We start from the raw sequence: 13,217 nt of genomic DNA on the forward strand, positions 1-13,217 counted from the left end.
TCAAAAGCATCAATTCTTCTGTGGTCTTCCTTATTCATTGCCCAGCTTTCACATGCATATGAGGTTATTGAAAATGCACAATTTAAGGGTTCTAGAATTTCCATCCTTTGCAATGTTATCCATAGCTTGTTAGGATCCATGTAGCTAATCCTTTGCAGAGTTGATAAAACACAAATAAACTTTTTCTGGTATTCTCTGCTTCCAATCAAGTTCCATCTGATATCAGCAATGATATCACTCCTTACATATCCTCTACTGATTTCAACTTGAATTTCTGGCAGTGCCTAGTCTATGTACTGCTGCAATAGTTTTTTAGTTATCTTCATTAAAAATTTATTTGCATGTGATATTAATGATGATTTCCACATTCCATTGGGTTACTTTTCTTTGGAATAGGCACAAATATTAACCTCTTCTAATCAGCTGGCCAAGTAGATGTCTTCCAAATTTCTTGGCATAGACAAGTAAGCACCCCCAGAGCTTCATCTATTTGTTGAAACATTTCAATTTGTATTCTGTCAATTTCTGGAGCCTTGTTTTTCACCAATCCCTTCACTGCAGCTTAGGACTTCTTCCTTCAATACCATTGGTTCTTGATCATATGCTATCTCCTGAAAAAGCTGAACTCTGACCAGTTCTTTCTGATACAGTGACTCTGTGTATTCCTTCCATATTCTTTTGATGTTTCCAGCATCATTGAATATTTTGCCAAAAGAATCCTTCAATATTTCAACTTGAGGCTTGAATTTGTTCTTCAATTCTTTCAGCTTGAGAAATACTGTGTATTCTTTCCTTTAGTTTTCTGACTCTAAGTTCTTTGCACAATTCACATAATAATTTATTCTGTTTTCTCAAGCTACCCTTGGAAATTTCCTTTTAAGCTCTTTTACTTCATCACTGCTTCCAGTCAAAAATGTAAATTCATGGATATCCTATAACTGAATAGTGGAACAACTATTTGGTTACCATGTTGAGTCTTGGGGAAAGAGTAAGATCCAAAGACCTGCATTTTAAATCAGTTCCCCAGTTAAAACTGAAATAGGCTAACGTTTGAGAATACTAGACCCTTTCCTCTCAGTGTTTTCATCCATTGCCATGGTTTTAAGTGGTTACGAATTGGGCTGCGAAACTCAAAGTTAGCAGTTTGAAACTACCAGCTGTTCTGCGGAAAAAAGATGAGGCTTTCTGTTCCCGTAAAGATTTACAGCCTCAGAAACCCTGTACAGGGTTGCTATGAGTTGGAACCAACTCCACGGCACGTAATCATCAACCATCAATCATAGAGGCCAATGCTTCCTAGTCTTGCTGAGTTCTCTCTCCTGAGCTCTAGCCATATGCATCTACTTGCCAGATTACCCACCTGCCTGATCTAGCCACCACAAATGCCCAACAGTTAAGTTTTCACAAAACCTACTCCTATCAAACTGACAACAGCCACCGGAAAGATTAGATAAGACACTTAAGGACAGTTGTTGTTAAGTGCCATCGAGTCAGTTCCGACCCATAGCCACCCTGTATAGGGTTTCCAAGGAGCAGCTGGTGGGCTTGAACCGACCTTGCAGTTCACACAACTTTGCAGTCTGATGCATTAGCCCACAGCGCCACACCAGGACTCCTTAAGGAAATGGGCTTATATTAATGGGGAAGGAATTAGTAAGAAAAGGTAGATGAGAATGGTTGTAGGACCCGATGCCACTGTACTGTACATATATAAATTGTTTGTTTGGTATGTTTTGCCATGTATATTTTCAAAACATTAAAAAACAAAATTATTTTCCAAAGTTTAAGAACTTAGCAAATATCGCCGTCAATCAAGTATTGTTCTACTGTGAAATCTGGTCATCCTTCTTAACTCTTTCCCGTTCCTATGCAGGCCCCTAAGTCCTCTAGACTGCTATGGCCACTCATAAGGACTCTGTATAGGATTTCCCCTGCTGAGGTTTTGGTGCTTATCCTACAGCACCACACCCAGACTCCATCTTTTAGATTTGTTGTGTTATAGACTCAGTTTCAATGCATAGTGACCCTATATTAGGTTTCTCAGAAATGACTGGTGAGTTTGAACTGCCAACCTTGTGGTTTAGCAGTCAAGTGCTTACCCTATAGCGCCACACCAGGATTTTGCCCTTTAGATTACACCTCACATCTCCTTAATATCCTTTTTTTTTTTTTTTAATGAGTGCAGTGTGGCTCCATATGATAAGCGCTGGACTGCGTACCACAAGGTCCTCGGTTTGAGCCAGCCAGCCGCTCCTCAAAAGAATGATGACACTTTCTGCTTCCAAAAAGATTAAAAGCCTTGGAAACCCTATATATGGTCGCTCAGTCGGAATTGACTCTACGGCACTTAACCAACGACATGGGTTTTGGACTTCAGGTGTGGCGCTGTAGAATCAGCATTGAACTACGTGAATCACAAGGTAAGCTGTTTGAATCCACCAGCAACTCCTTGGAAACCCTATACAGAGTTGCTATGAGTTAGAACCGACTCCACTACACTTAAGAACAACAATATCTTTTTATTGTCTTCACCTTAGAACGTAAGCGTGCCGCCACCTCGAAATCACTATCTTGTCTCCTTTCAACCATGGCCTTCATACTGATAATCTCCAGCCTACTCTTCACTGCCACCACAGTAAACTAAAACCCAAACTTCATCCAATCATTCTTTTGGTTAAAGCCCTTCAATAACTTCCAGTTATCCTCAGGGTGAAGCCGACGTTTAGCAAGACTTACAAGACTGTCAGCTCAACCACCACTCAAATGAACTTTCTGACTTTCTCAAAGATGCCTGCTCCTGAAACCTCTCAGTGTTTATTTAACTTGCTAACTCGTACACATCCCTGGAAATCTCAGAAGCTTTTCCTGATTGTTACCCTAGTCTCCCTACAGCTTAGTCAGGGGTCTCCTCCAGGTAACCACATCCAGCTATTTCCCCTATTAGGCTGCTTTCGGATTCCTCGCAGGACTGAACCCTAGAGAGAACTGGGTGGTTTAATGCTTACAGCGGGCGTCGCAGGAGCAGAAACCCTAAGTAGGGTAAGAACGAACTGCCTCACAGGCGCCAACCCGGGCTCGGCGAGAGCAGTAACACAGACCAGATGGGCATGGCAAAGGGAACAGAAAAAGGAAAACGAATTCAGTGGAGACAAAAAATAAGGGGCAAGAGATGGAGAAAAAACACTCACAGCGGCAGAAATCCCACCAGCCGCCATGACGTTCCAGAGCCCCGCCCCACCCTGAAAGATGCGCCTGCGACTACCGGCGCGAAGGCTCATGGGAGGCTCAGTGACGTCACTGGGAGCGCGACCGGTTACTCCACCTACCACTAAACGGCTTCTCACTTGTTCAGTGAAATTGAGTCAGTTCTCACTCTTAACGACCCTGTTTAGAGTTTGCGAAGATCCTCTAGTGAGTTAGAACCAGCGACCTTGCAGTTCAAACCGACCTTGCGGTCCAGTGTTTACCCTACAGCGCCACACCAGGACTCCTTCCCTAAATCCTAAGTAAAAAACAAAAATGCAATCAAATCAATTCTGACTCAGAGCGATCCTACATAGAATTTCTTGAGACTGTGGCGCTGTGGGTTAATGCGCCAGACTGCAAAGCCGTTTGAACTGCAAGGTCGGCAGTTCAAGCTCACCAGCTGCTCCGCGGAAACCCTATACTCGACAGCACTTCACAACAACAACAATATACAGCGTAATGGTTACGAGTCGGACTGCTAAATCTCAAGGTCAGCAGTTCGAAAGTACCAGTGGTTCCGCGGGAGAAAGATGAGGCTTTCTGCTCCTGTAAAGATGTACAGCCTCGGAAACCCTATGAGTCCAAACCATCTCCATGGCACACCACCATCACCACAGCCTCATCTTTCTTCTGTGGAGCGACTAGTGGATTTGAACCTCCCACCTTGCAATGGGTTCAATGCTTATCCTATGGGGTCACGGGCTACAGCCCTGGTGCACAATGGTTAAGCGCTCAGTTTATAACTGCAATACCCGCAGTTCAAACCCAAAAAGATGCTCTGCTTCCGTAAAGATTACATCATTGGAAACCTTACGGGGCAGTTTAACTCTGACCTTTAGGGTCACTATGAATCAAAATGAACTGGAGGGCTTTTTTTGGTTTTAGAGCTTCTTGACTTTCTGCTGTCTCTCCTTCCCATCTTTAGATGGGATTCAGTGTGGGAACTCAAAAACAGCTGGCCTAATTGGTAGTTCTTAAGTACCTTTCAGGACTCCTGGTGTGGCGCTGTAGGATCAGCACTGGACTTGGAACCACAAGGCAAACAGTTCAAACCCACCAGTTGTTCCTTGGAAACCCTAGACAGAGTCACTATGAGTCACAACTCAGCAGTACTTAACAACAAGTCTCTTTTAATCCCTCTGAACTTGCCAGACAGAAGTGCTTCCTGCTTAGTGCACCAAGAGTACATCATTGTTGTCACTGTGTAGTCGTTGTTAAGTGCCATCAAGTCAGTTCTGACTCATAGCTACCCTGTATAGGGTTTCCAAGGAGTGGCTGGTGAGTTTGAACCGCTCACCTTTTGGTACAAACTGACCTTGCAGTCAAGTGCTTTATCCCATAGCACCACACTTGTGTTATGGCCTTAAATTCATTGTGAACTTCTGGGAGACAACAGCATTGCTCTATTTGTCTTTGTCTTCTGGTTCCTAAGGTAGTGCCAAGAAATTTGGAAGACAGTTACCTGGTGAACTGATTGGAATAGATTCATATTTGTGTCTATTCCAAAGAGAGGTGACACAATGGAATGTGGAAATCATCTGACAATATCATTAATATCACATGCAAGCAAAATTTTGCTGAAAATAATTCAAAAACAACTGCAACAGTACACTGACAGGGAACTCCCAGAGGTTCATGCCAGATTCAGACGAGGACATAGAATGAGGGATATCATTGCTGACGGCAGATTGATTTTAGCCAAAAGCAGAGAATACCTGAAAGATGATTTATCTGTGCTTTATTGACTATGCAAAGGCTTTCAACTATACAAATCATGACAGGCTATGTACAACATCATGAAAAATTTGTGTTCCAGGACACTTAATTGTCCTCATGAGGAACCTGTACATAGATCAAGGGTCAATAATTCGAACATAACAAGAGGACACTGAATGGTTTAAAATCAGGAAAGGTGTGCACCAGGGTTATATTCTTTCACCATACTTATTCAATCTCTATGCTGAGCAAATAATCCAAGAAGCTGGATTATGTGAAGAAGAACTGGCCTCAGGGTTGGAGGACGACTCATTAACAGACGATACAAACTTGCTTGCTGAAAGCAAAAAGTGCTTAAAATGCTTATGAAAATCAAAGACTACAGCCTTCAGTATGGGTTGTATCTTAATGTAAACAAAACAAAAATCCTCACCACTGGACCAATAAATGACTTCATGATAAATGGAGAAAAAGACTGAAGTTGTCAAAAACTTTATTTTGCTTGAACCCACCATCAACACTCAAGGAAGCAGCAGCCTAGAAATAAAAGGATGTATTGCATTGGGCAAATCTGCTGCACAAGACTTCTTTAAAAGTATTCAAGAGCAAAGATGTCAGTTTGAGGACCAAAGTGCACCTAACCCAAACCATGATCTTTTCAGTCACCTTATATACATGTGAAAGTTGGACAATGAAGAAGGAAGACAATGTAGAATGTTGGACAATGTAGACTTATCAGTGCTTTTGAGTTATGGTGCTGGAGAAAAATATTAAAGGTACCATGGACTTCTAGAAGAATAAACTAATCTGTATTGGAAGAAGTACAACCAGAATGCTCCTTAGAAGTCAAAATGACCAGACTTCCTCTCTTATACGTCAGACATTTTATCAGGAGGGACCAGCTCCTAGAGAAGGATATCACGCTTGATAAAGTACAGGGTCAGCGACAAAAAGGAGACCCCCCAAGGAGATGGATTGGCACAGTAGCAGCAGCAATGGACTCAAGTGTAGCAGCAATAGTGAGGATGGCACATGACTAGGTGGTGTTTCGTTCTGTTGTACAAAGAGACCCTATAGGTGGGAATAGACTTGGTGGCACCAAACGCAGTTTTTGTCATTAAGTAAGAACTTGATAGGCATTTGTAGATAAATTAAAGAAAGCCTTTGATCTTAGTAGGCAGTAGAATGTCCAGATTCATTGAACTATGTTATTGTTGTTCAGTGTCATTGAGTCGGTTCTGACCCATAGCAACCCTGTATAGGGTTTCCAAGGAGCAACTGGTGAGCTTGAACCACCGACTTTGTAGTTCAAATGGCTTTCAAGTCTGGCGCATTCCAAAAAAGCCCTGGTGGTACAGTGGGCTAAGCACTTGGTTGCTAAAAACAAGGTTGTCAGTTCAAACTCATCAGTTGCTCCATGAGAGAAAGATGCAGCTATCTGTTCTGATTTACAGTCTCAGAAACCCCAGGGAGTGGGTCTATTCTGTTCTCTTGTTAGAATCAACAACTCAATGGCAGTGAGTTTGTGTGCATTCCTTACTGTTCTAGGCTCTAGAGATAACAATAGTCCGGGGAGATGATGACAACATAAAAATCCCTACTCTCACGGAGGTTATATTCTAGAACAAAGAGACTAACAAACTGGTAAAATGTATAGAACATTAGTCATATGTGCTATGAAAAGAGAAACAGGAAATGGAAGGGGGTTTTCCTTTATATAGAATGAAGTTCTTACTGAACAGGTGACTTCATAATCTAAGAACAAAAGGAAAGGAAGGATTCAAGTGACGGGGATCTGAGAGAAAGAGTGGACAGAGGGAATAGCAAACAAAGATTCTGTGGCAGGAAGAACCGCAAAGAAACCGGTATGGCTACAGGAGGGGAGACAAGATGAGAAAGGAAGGTAGGGAAGGGATGTTGAAGACCGGTATACACTTATTGTTGTTGTTAGGTACTGTCAAGTCAGCACGAACTCATAGCGACCCTACGTACAACAGAATGAAGAAGCACTGCCCATATCCTGCGCCAATCTCACACTTGTTGCTACACTTGAGTCCATCGCTGCTGCCACTGTGCCAATCCATCTCCTTGGGGGTGTTTCACTTTTTCGCTGACCCTCCACTTTACCAAGCATGATGTCTTTCTCCAGGGACTGATCCCTCCTGACAACAAGTCTGAAGTATGAGAAATGAAGTCTGGCCATTTTGGCTTCTATGGAGCATTCTGGCTGTACTTCTTCCAACACAGATTTGTTTATTCTTCTAGCAGTCCATGGTACATCAAATCAAATTTCAACATCATAAATCAAATGCATCATTTCTTCTATGGTCTTCCTTATCCATTGTCCAATTTTCACACGCCAAATCACTTTTTGGGAGAAGAAAAACAAATATGGCAAGTATAAACATTTAGATAAGAAGGCTGTAGTCATTTAACAGGAAAATGAAAGCTGTTTAATTTTACAAGTTATGATATTCCTTTATTCACCTTCACTTTTGATGCAAATTGTCTTTTTTAAAATTTTGCTGTGGTGCCAAATGTTTTATTAAGTGAATAGTTGTTTGTAGTTATTTCCCATTATTACACCAGAGATGTGTTCCTTCCTTTTCCACTAAAGCAACAACAGAAAGAAATCCACCAGGAGAAGCGGAAATCTCTCATTCACACCACTCCAGCCACACTGGTCTCCTTATTAGAATACCAGTGGAAGCCTAGTTCAAGTCCCGAACCTGGTCATTCTTTTTATTCCAGTATGTTTTGAACTCTGGTGGTAGTGTTAGGTGCCGACGAGTCAGTTCTAACTCGTACTGACCCTACTATGACTGCCTGGTTCTGCACCAGTCTCATAATTGTTGTTACATTTTAGTCCATTGCTAATCCATCTCCTTGGGGAGGGGGTCTTCCTCTTTTTCATTGACCCTTCACTTTACCAAGCATGATGGCCTTCTCCAAGGGCTGATTCCTCCTGATAACATGTCAGAAGTATGAGAGATGATTTCTCACCATCCTGGCTTCAAAGGAGCATTCAGGCTGTGTTTCTTTCAGCACAGATTTGTTTAATGGTTGGTGGCTCTGTAAGATAAGCACTGAACTGTGAACCATGATGTCAGTGGTTTGAATCCACTAGCCACCTGTGGGAGAAAGATGAGGTTTTCAGCTCCCGCAAAGATTTACAGACTCAGAAACCTTATACAAGGTAGCTATTATCATAGTTGAATTGTCACAGGAATGGTGACAATTACTGTGAAAATACTGTCTTTTCAAAGAATTGAGAAGGCACAACACACTTATTCCATGCAAAAGAAGTTAGAAAGAAAAGTTGTTAAGTGTCATTGAGTCAGTAAAATAAGAGTCTTAGGGAAATGAAAGATAGTATTATTAAGTACATACATCCTTACAAAGAGGAAAGGAGGTGTATCCAACCTGAGAAAGAAGTGGAGCCACAATACAATTTGCCTCCTTCTTTCTATATCCCTTTGTCAGGGGAGTGGGCTACACTCCTGGCTCAAATGCCAAGTAGCTAATCTTGGGAATTGGTCTATAGTTTCCTTGGGAGTCCTGGTGTGGCTCTGTAGGATAAACATTAGACTGCAAGGTCGGTTTGAACTGCAAGGTTGGTGGTTCAAACTCACCAGCTGCTCCTTGAAAACCCTATACAGGGTGACCATGAATTGGAATCAACTCCACCGCACTTAACAATATTGTTTCCTTGAGTCTTGTCTTTCAGGTTTCAGTTTATTATTAGCTACATTTCTTCTTCCATACAGTCTCCTTTGTCCCCCCACCCCTATTCTCAGAAATTCCTCATTGCTAGGGTTGATTTGTTTTCTGCTGAGACAGGCCATACATACCTAGAGTGATTTAAGACCTCCTTCTTTCTCTGTTCTAGCTACCTAACACTATGAGTCAGAAACGACCAGGGACGGCACTAACAACAACGAAAGCATTGGGGAACTAACAAAGAATTCAAATAGTATCTGAACTTTTATGTCAAGACTCAAAATTAAGTTAAGGCTCACTGCAGACCACAATCTTCCACAACCAAGTGTCTTTGAATTTAAGCTCTAACGCAGGCCATTGGATTGTATATGCAAATATGGTTGAAATGGCAGGTGTTTTTTACTGTTTGCCTGGTTTTTGCCTATGTGCCCCAGCATGTGACCCCAGTTTCCTTGCCATGAGGCTTCATGCTGGGTTTGGCAGAATCTGAAGGGTAAGAGAGAGAGAGCTGAATGTATATTCCCTCCTCCCACCTGCACAACACCTGTGGCTTCATTGTACTATAGTTGTTGTTGTTAAGTGCCGTCGTATCTGTTCCGACCCAACGCGATTCCGAGGAGCTGTTGGTGAGCTTGATTGAACAGCCAACCTTGGAGTTCAAACCAACCTTGTAGTCCAGCGCATTAACCCGCAGCGCCACACCGCAGGGACAAGAAAGGCAAGGTCATGGAACACACTGTATTTTCACAAACGATCATTCAAAACAAATTTGTGGAATAAATCAAAAAGGGAAGACAACTCTCCCGGAGTACCAAAAAGAGCGCATCCGTGACCCCGCCCCCGACGGGAGGAGTCGGCACGGAGTATTTTGCGCGCCTTTATTCCTTGACTCTGACCGCGGCTCATGCGGATGACGTCACCTGCGCGCCACGTTTCGAGGACTGCAGGATCCTAGCGGTCGGGGTCAACGGTCAACGTGAGTGTGGGTCCCAGGCGTTCCCAGTTTAGCCTTTCGCCACTCACCCCAGTTGGCACTTACGTGGCTGCTTTAGAACAGGTGTCCATTCACGTGGGTTCGTGTTTATTCTCGTAGTCGTTCGGCAGGGACGGCCCTTGTAAAGTCATCCCCCCTCCTTCCTTTATTTATTCCGCTAACAAGTCTGTCGACTGCTTTACTTTATATAGGCTGTGCTAGGTGCGACCTAGACAAATCATGTAGCCTACTCTAGCTTACTTTTTACGGGGAGTGAGAGACGAAAATCAAGCAGTTTAATAAGTAGTATAGTGATTTAGCTGGTTAAAGCGCCTGTCTAGTAAACAGGAAATCCTGGGTTCGAATCCCAGCGGTGCCAGCGCTAACATAATGGAGTCCTGGTGTGGCGCTATGGGTTAATTCGCCAGACTGCAAAGCCGTTTGAACTGCACGGTCAGTGGTTCAAGCTTACCAGCTGCTCCTTGGAAACCCTATACAGGGTCAGAACCGACTTGATGGCACTTCACAACAACAACAGTGATTTCAGGATGTGATCATTTATTTGAAGGAATTGTGAAGGATAACCGTGGAGCACGTAGTGTAGGAGGGGTGATCAGCGTGAGTATGGAGAGCACTAAGAGAATGGGAGGAATCAAGACTGATTTGATTGGAGCATCAGTTACCAAAATGAAGGCTGGTCTGAATGTGAGGAGGGGTGGCAGTGGTGAGAATCAAGACTTGGGTCAGTCAAGTTTTTGTTTTTAGTCCAAAGTATTCTAAGAGGAGTCTCTGGGCTAAGCACTGGAGTAGTTGAAAGTCTGGCACATTTCTAAGCCACTCAGAGGTGCTTTAGGATAAAGGCCTGGTGATCTGCTTCTGAAAACCCTTTGGAGTGCAGTTCTGCTTTGCACACATCGGGTCACTATAAATCCAAATGGACTCAACTGCAACTGTTTTGTTTTTTTCCCCCCAAATAATTACTATTCTAAGCCTTGGGAACTTGGTGCTTAGAATTGAAACAGCTATAGCCCCTGCCTACAGGGAGATTTTGTTTTAGTTCTGAAACCAAACCTAAACCCGCTGCCATCAAGTCGATTCTAATTCCTGTGGAACCTGTAGGACAGAGTAGAACTGCTCTGTAGGGTTTCCGAGACTGTAAATCTTTACAGGAGCAGTTGGTGGGTTTGAACTACCAACCTTGTGGTTAGCAGCCCAAACACTGCATCACCAGAGCTCCTTTTCTAGTTAGGAAGGTAGATGAAAAAGAAAGAATAGTAGTGAAACATACTATGTGGAAAAGTAAAATAGGATCATCTTATAGTGGCTACTTCCAGAGCAAGTCTGTCCAAGAAGATGACTTTCACCTGAAAACTAAATAACAAAAGATTGTTGTTAAGTGCCGTGGAGTCAGTTCTGACCCATAGCGACCCTGCATAGGGTTTCCAAGGCTGTAAATCTTTACAGGAGCAGAAAGCATCATCTTTCTCCCACGGAACAGCTGGTAGTTTTGAACTACTGAGCTTGAGGTTCGCAGCCCGATTCATAACCACTACGCTACAAGAGGTAGGCATGAAAATATCAGAATGAAAAAAATGCATTCAAAGACAGAGCTGTAAAGTTAGAATAACAGAAAGGAACCACTTTGAGTAAGAAGGAGATTGGTGTGAGAAAGTTGGAGGGTAAGCAGTGGCCAGATCATGTAAGTCAGGGTACTGAGTTGGACTTTTGTACTATGTGATTGGAAGCAATGATCTCACTTATGCTGACCTGTGGCAAATAGATTGTGGTTGAGGGACTGACCATGAGGCCAATGAATTAGTTCAAGTGAATGGTGATGATAACTTGAACTAGAGTGATGACCATAGAGGTAAAGAGAAGTGGAACGACTTGTGGTATATTTGGAAGTAAGCACAATTTACTGTTGAATGTAGTGAATAGGGGGTAAGGAAAGAAGAATGAATGTTGAGTAATGTGTTTTTGGCTTGAATGGATTGAATGATAATGGTGTTTACTGAGATAGGGAAGACTGGGAAAACAGCAGGGTTAGAGAAATGATAAATAAAAATTTCCTCTTTTATAACTGGCTATATGTAGTGTTCATGAAATGTCCGTGGGGTGTCATGTAGCATTTGAATATACTAGTCTGGCATTTCAGGGAGAGTCGGGATTGAATAAAGACATGGAATACATTGGCAAATGGCTAGAACTGTATGAAATTGCTGGTTTGGGTCCCAAATGGTTGAATACTGTCAATTTCATTGGTTATGTCTCTTAGCTGATATTTATAACAGTGGGACTGGATGAAGTCACTTTGGAAAAGCATGTAGAGAGAAGAGAAAGAAGGAAGCCCAGGACAGAGTTCTAGGCATCTAACATAGAGGGTAGACCCAAGAGTCGGAGCTAGCACAAATGTCTAAATGTCTAAGGAGGAGCAGCCAGTAGGTAAGAGGAATATCAGGGGGAGTGTTCTGTCATTGAAGCCCAGAGAGAAAGGAGTTTCAAGAAGTAGGGAATTCATAGGTCAAGTGCTGCTGAGAGGTCAAGTAAGGAAAGAACGGGTGAGTGACCTCTGGATTAACAACATAGCAATCCTTGGTGACCTTAACAGGGATATTGTTAAGTGCTGAGTCGGCTCTCTGATGCATAGGGTTTCCAAGGAGCGGCTGGTGAATTTGAACTGCTGCCCTGAGGTTCAAACAGACCTTGCGGTCCAGTGCTTTATCCTACAGTGCCAACCAGGATATCTTGACAGGAGTAGTCAGAAAATTAATTCAGATACTTATAAGTCAGCCAAGTACAGAGAGACTATGAACATCTTTATCTCTTACTTTGTTGGAAAGAGGTAGAACACATCTGTGAGTCTCGTGTATGTGGTGAGGGCTGACTAATGCTGAACAAGGATGTGGTGAGTGCTGGGACCATGAGGAGAGCACCCCAGAGTAGGGGAAGCCTGCACTCATCTTGGAGGATGGGAAGCTTTAAATTGGGTGGCCTAGGCTATGGGTCGGACCCGACTCGATGGCACTCAACAACAACAACAACAAGGCATTCCAAGAGGGGAGCAAAAGGACAGGCAGAAGGCCAGGCAGGGCTTGGTGAATAAAGCCAGGGTCCCACCAAGAAACTATGGGGTTAGAAGTTGAAAATAATTAGGGATAGATACAGAGGGTCTTTGAAAGTTAGTTAAGAGGGTTTGGATGTACCTTTAAGTTGAAGAAATGTTGGGAAAACATTGATGTAGATGAAGCATCATTTGACCTCAGTCAGGCCCAATCCAGTTCATCCTCATTCCTAAAATGCTAAGACCCACAGTCCCTTGGCCTTAGCCACAGTGGAATGGATACTTTCACATCTCTCTCCTAAAATGTAAGCTGCATAAAGACAAAATGGTTCCTTTTTTCTTAGGCCTTGCCTGGGGCCCAACCAACATTAGGGAACATTTGTTGAGGATGTACCTGGACACATTATTAAAACCTACATTTTGTGGGTTAGTTAAAACTCCAAGGTTGCTTCTTTTTTTTTTTTTACAGGTTAGGTTATCCTTGTTTCTCTGAATACCCCT

At 42.9% G+C, this 13,217-nt stretch overlaps 1 protein-coding gene across 1 annotated transcript in view; it reads right to left on the bottom strand.

Annotated features, from left to right (window-relative positions):
• Positions 1–3,215, bottom strand: part of CTC1 (CTS telomere maintenance complex component 1) — a 26,313-nt gene extending 23,098 nt beyond the window's left edge. The window contains exon 1 of the mRNA XM_006863502.1: positions 3,189–3,215. Coding sequence (XP_006863564.1) covers positions 3,189–3,215 — 27 coding nt within the window. The remainder of the gene's footprint in view (positions 1–3,188) is intronic.
• Positions 3,216–13,217: the final 10,002 nt, after the last annotated feature.

This window comes from Chrysochloris asiatica, unplaced genomic scaffold, assembly GCF_000296735.1.
Source record: "Chrysochloris asiatica unplaced genomic scaffold, ChrAsi1.0 scaffold00054, whole genome shotgun sequence".
Lineage (NCBI taxonomy): Eukaryota > Metazoa > Chordata > Mammalia > Afrosoricida > Chrysochloridae > Chrysochloris > Chrysochloris asiatica.